The sequence below is a fragment of the Phaethon lepturus genome, unplaced genomic scaffold, assembly GCF_000687285.1.
Source record: "Phaethon lepturus isolate BGI_N335 unplaced genomic scaffold, ASM68728v1 scaffold11565, whole genome shotgun sequence".
NCBI classification, from domain to species: domain Eukaryota; kingdom Metazoa; phylum Chordata; class Aves; order Phaethontiformes; family Phaethontidae; genus Phaethon; species Phaethon lepturus.
In genome coordinates this window covers 1,659-6,237 of record NW_010541213.1, presented here as the reverse complement: position 1 = coordinate 6,237, position 4,579 = coordinate 1,659, and the positions used below count along the sequence as shown (strand labels likewise).

At 40.0% G+C, this 4,579-nt stretch overlaps 1 protein-coding gene across 1 annotated transcript in view; it reads left to right on the top strand.

The window, feature by feature from the left end:
* Positions 1-4,574, top strand: part of LOC104621237 (xaa-Pro dipeptidase-like) — a gene marked incomplete at both ends in the record, with an annotated part of 81,836 nt that extends 77,262 nt beyond the window's left edge. The window contains one exon of the mRNA XM_010287665.1: positions 4,426-4,574. Within this exon, the coding sequence (XP_010285967.1) occupies positions 4,426-4,574 (149 nt within the window). The remainder of the gene's footprint in view (positions 1-4,425) is intronic.
* Between the last annotated feature and the right edge of the window lie 5 nt (positions 4,575-4,579).

The window sequence follows — 4,579 nt, the reverse complement described above, 5'->3', positions numbered from 1 at the left end:
CTTTTGTCCATCGCATCGTGTAGCATTTCAGTTGCAGTACTGACTTACAAACCTGTATTCACTTTAAAATGAAGAGAACTTGAAGTATTTTCTCCAAACTCCTGTCCTGGGTTCCTGCATGGGAAGCAGAACCTCAGTTCGGTTGGACATGGAGGGACTGCTGCCAGCAGCACCGGGGACCCGCTGGGGAAGGGCTGAGAAGCTCCTGTTGAGGAGAGGCACCGCCAGCCACCCTCGCTGCAAGGCTGCGGCATATGACACGTATTTCTGCTTCTTTTCAACTTCATACCATTTTATGTACGAAATAATTTTAAGTTGTGGTGTCAGACCTTTTCCCTGTGAAAGGAATGAAATGCTCTTAGTAATTTTTGAAGTTGACTTCAAAAAGGCAACTTTTTTTTTTGATGCTGTTGGCTAACATGTTAATGATACATAAGAAAGTCATTCTGTGCGTAGAGCAACTGACGGGTTATCTGATTTTTCTCATACTTCACATTGTTCAGTTTTAGTTAATAATGTTTAGAGTATTTTGCAATATGTTTGGGAGGAAACATTATATATACACACAGAACTGAAGCTTCCCTTAGGAGAGCTATGCCCATGCTTCCAAGAAGCAGTTTGGAATATTTTTGCTATGCGTCTTTTACTTGTGGTATAGCTTCTTATTAATTCTAGAAAACACTTTGGAACAGTAACATGGAATTTTTAGAGGGTGCTTAGGTTTTCTGACTGTTAAATCTGCTTTATACACCATGCACTTTTCACCCTGAAATGAAGCCAGATAGGTTTTCGTTGCTTTTGCTCCCAACGAAGTGATGCAAAACAAGATTAGCTTTTCTCTCTGAAGGTTTTGAAAGAGATTGAGCTGTGAAATGAAAGACTTCATCAGCTTCAAGCTAAGTCAGTGAGCACTTTGACATACGACCGTGCACCTTTCTCTGATCAGCGACACTCCTCCTCTGGCCGCCTTCCCGTTGAAGAGGCCGCGGAAACCTGACAACCTAAGACACATCATCTCTGCGTTCATTGAAATCAATTAACAGTTGCATCCTTGCTGAAAAAGGAGTGGGGAAAGGGTTGTTATGGAATGAAATTTTTCTTCATTCAACAGAAAATTGAATTCACAATTAAGTTTTGTAACAGACAACATATACAGTCTGCTAGATATGCAGCACTGAACTTATCTAAGAGGGAAATATAATAGAGTTTGGAGATGCTTTGTTATATTCTTGCATATGTTACTCTATATTAAAGAGTTATTAAAAGGTAAGCCATAGATCAAGATGCCTCTAAGGCCTGTTTTCATCTGTGCATTTAATTTGTTTAGATTGCTGCTACATTTGATAACAGTAACATTAAGTAGTTGTTACTGTGCGTGACCCTTGTGAGACTGCGTTATCAGGCAGGTAATTTTGTACATGCAATTGAGAACGTACTAAAATACATTAATAATACCTCATTTACTAGCAGTTTACTAGCAGTTACCATCTAATTTCAGGGTAAAATAAATCTATTTTTTCTAAGGAACTAGGATTTAAGGAACCTGCTTTTAGAAACTTTTTCCAGTTAGTCAACAGGAGAAGACAGAGGCTCACATGCATTTTTATTTGACTTAAATGTGCTTCACCACTTATTTTGCCTGGCAAGCAAAGATAGGAAACTGGGATCTTCTCAGACTCCCATTATTTCCTCAGGATAACTACAATATTTGGGCTATTTCCATGTCTTGGGCAACATTTTAACAAATGGATATGTTCCCATCTGAAGTTAAATGGAAGAGAATTCCCAATAAGAGCCAAAATATCTCCCAAACGTACAGTTTGGTTTGGATGTTTTTTCACTGAAGCATACAGGCTGGATGTGTTCTGCTCTGAGGTGGGATTTGAATGATCATCTTCCCTCATGTCTCCTCTTGTATGGAAGCCAAGAAACCTGAACAGATGGTCCTTCCTAGCTTCTGAGCCTTGTTTTGGTGTACCATCAGCTTTGTGATTTTTTTTTTTTTTTTCCCATTACTCAGTGCTCCAGTAACTCAAAAAACTATTTAAAAACCACTGAGTGATGAATGGGTTTGAGAAAATGCTGATAATTGTAAGGTTAAAGACATAGCTAAAATTTTGCCTGTGGTAAGTTCAGAATAACTAGTCTCCAGGTAAAATATAGAAAGCATAGCAACTTCCAGTAGACATGGACAGGGAGTTTGGAAGTTGTTGGTCACAGCTTTACCATCACCGTGCTGAATGGACACTTGCACTTGTAAATGCAGCAGAGGCCACAAAACTGCTGCAAATCCCACAAAGCACCACGAAACTTGATTTGTGATTTTGAAAGTTTTCAGTCTGGGATAGGTTGAAAGATTTATAGCTCATCTGAAATCTGTATCTTGTTGGCATGTTAGAGAATGTAGAAGCTTCTTACATGATTCTTAGTTGTTGCAACTAGTTTTCTGGATCCTTAGATTTTCTCTGTGTGTAATTCGTTATTTTTAGAAGTGAGTATAACCATAAAATCCAAACTTCGGCAGTGTTGATGGGGTTTCTGATCTTGAGGTTTGGCTAGGCTGGTTTACAGTTGCGATGTTGGTGTCAAACTGGGCTTTTTTACCCTGTGGGTCGGATGTTTGCTGTCTATTGTGTATCTTTTTTCAATTAACATACCATATTTTATAGTTAAGTGAACGTATATAGTGCTTGCATTAGCTCTGCGTGTACGTATATAAACTTGCAGTTCTCTGTGTAACATTCTCCTAAAGAGTTTGCTCTGTAACTTTAAGCCTCGTGCAGCTCGAGTCTGTAAAACATGGGGTTTGTTCCTGAAGTTCCAGTCCTGCAAGTCTCTCTGCAGGTGAACCTTGCCCAGTTTGGGGAGGCTGGGATGACTTCAGCAGGGCTTGTGCTCGGTGCAAAGATTTGTTCACGGAAGCAATTGTAGGGTGGATTTTAAAATTTCTTGGAGTAAATCTTCATGAGTATGTGCCTGTGTATGCAGTGCAGCAAGAAGAGTCCTAAGCCTGCTGAAATAGTATTTAGCTTTATCAATATTGCCTTTGTTTAGTTACTGTCCATTGCTTTCAGAGGCAGTGAGGTTGGAAATGGTGAATATTTACGGCTGAGTGCTGTAGCACTTTGTGGTAGATTATACTTACTTTTACCTAGCCATGTATGCTGGCTGGGGACAGAGCTATGCTGCACAGCTTTCCTAATTACTGCTGTAATTAGGACTCGATGGCAGAGAGGGTGCCCCCGTGGAGTGTCCTTCCTTCTGCTTGTGTTGTCTGACTAACCCAGCTTGTGAAACAGAAGCAAGAGGAAGAAAACTCCAAGGTTTTCAAACACAGAGAAGGAAAATTATATTTCTTATGATTACAAGAGTCTCATACGGTTGTTTTAGGTAGAAGACTTAAATTAGCAGATTTCAACTCTGATTCATTACCTAAGAAATCAGGTCATGCAAATGCTGTATGTCAAGATCAAAGTCTTATATGTAAAATGTGCCTTCTTGTAATCAATAGATGATGAACTAGGCAGGTTATTTGCTCAAGTACTGTTTGGTCCAAATGGTTATTTGGTTATTTGCTAATTTTTGAGCCTGCTGAAACCAGTGCAGTGCCTTATCAGGTAGGCTCAAGAAGCATAGTATTGCAAATACGAGGGTGTAGAGACCCACTTGCTATTCCTGTAGATTGATTTCTGGCACCTGAGCAATCAGTGGTGAATCATTGATTCATGTATAGAATAAATACGCTTCTCAAGGGGTAAACCAGGGTTTTTTCCCCATAAAAGAAAGCACTTACTCGTTTATTTCTTCTACTTCTGATGCAGAAAACTACTAAATGTTCTTTTCTGCTTGGATCTTCCCATAATCCTTGTTTCTTTAAGCCCTGTAGGCAAGTTAGTCTTAAAGGAAAGTTTATATTGTGAGCAGTGGCTGTCAACCGTTATTGGGGATGTTTTGTGTAAACCATCAGATGTGTTTTGACACTTAGATGCAAAAGGCTATAACTTAATTAAGATTTCTCTGTTAAGTTTTGAGTTTAGACCCTTCACGTGTTGCTAGCATTTCTCAGGAAAGAAAAAAAGGACACGTTTTTTCTTCTGATAAGAAGTCCTAGAAACTGGAACTGAAGAGCTTGAGGTGGATTCCTCATGTACTTCTTATCGTCCCCCATGCGTTCTCTCGGTGTTTCCATCCAGGACCAGCACAGCCCATGAGGGCGTCTATTTAAGCCGTGTGTAATGCAGATACACTTCTGCTAGGAGATTCCAAGGGACCGTCATCTCATTTTACTTAGGAACAGCACTCAAGTGGTGGTTGGCCAGCTACCAAAATACAGATGACCTAAGTGCATAACAAGAGAAATGTCTTCTGTTCTACTATTTCTTTGGAATTAAGTCTTAATTTCTTCCCCCTCTGTTTCCTTTTTAGCCTGTTCGATATGGGAGGAGAGTATTACTGCTACGGCTCCGACATCACCTGCACCTTCCCTGCAAATGGAAAGTTTACTCCTGACCAGAGGGCTATCTATGAAGCAGTGCTGAAGTCATCGCGGGCTGTAATGAAAGCAGTCAAGCCAGGTAAA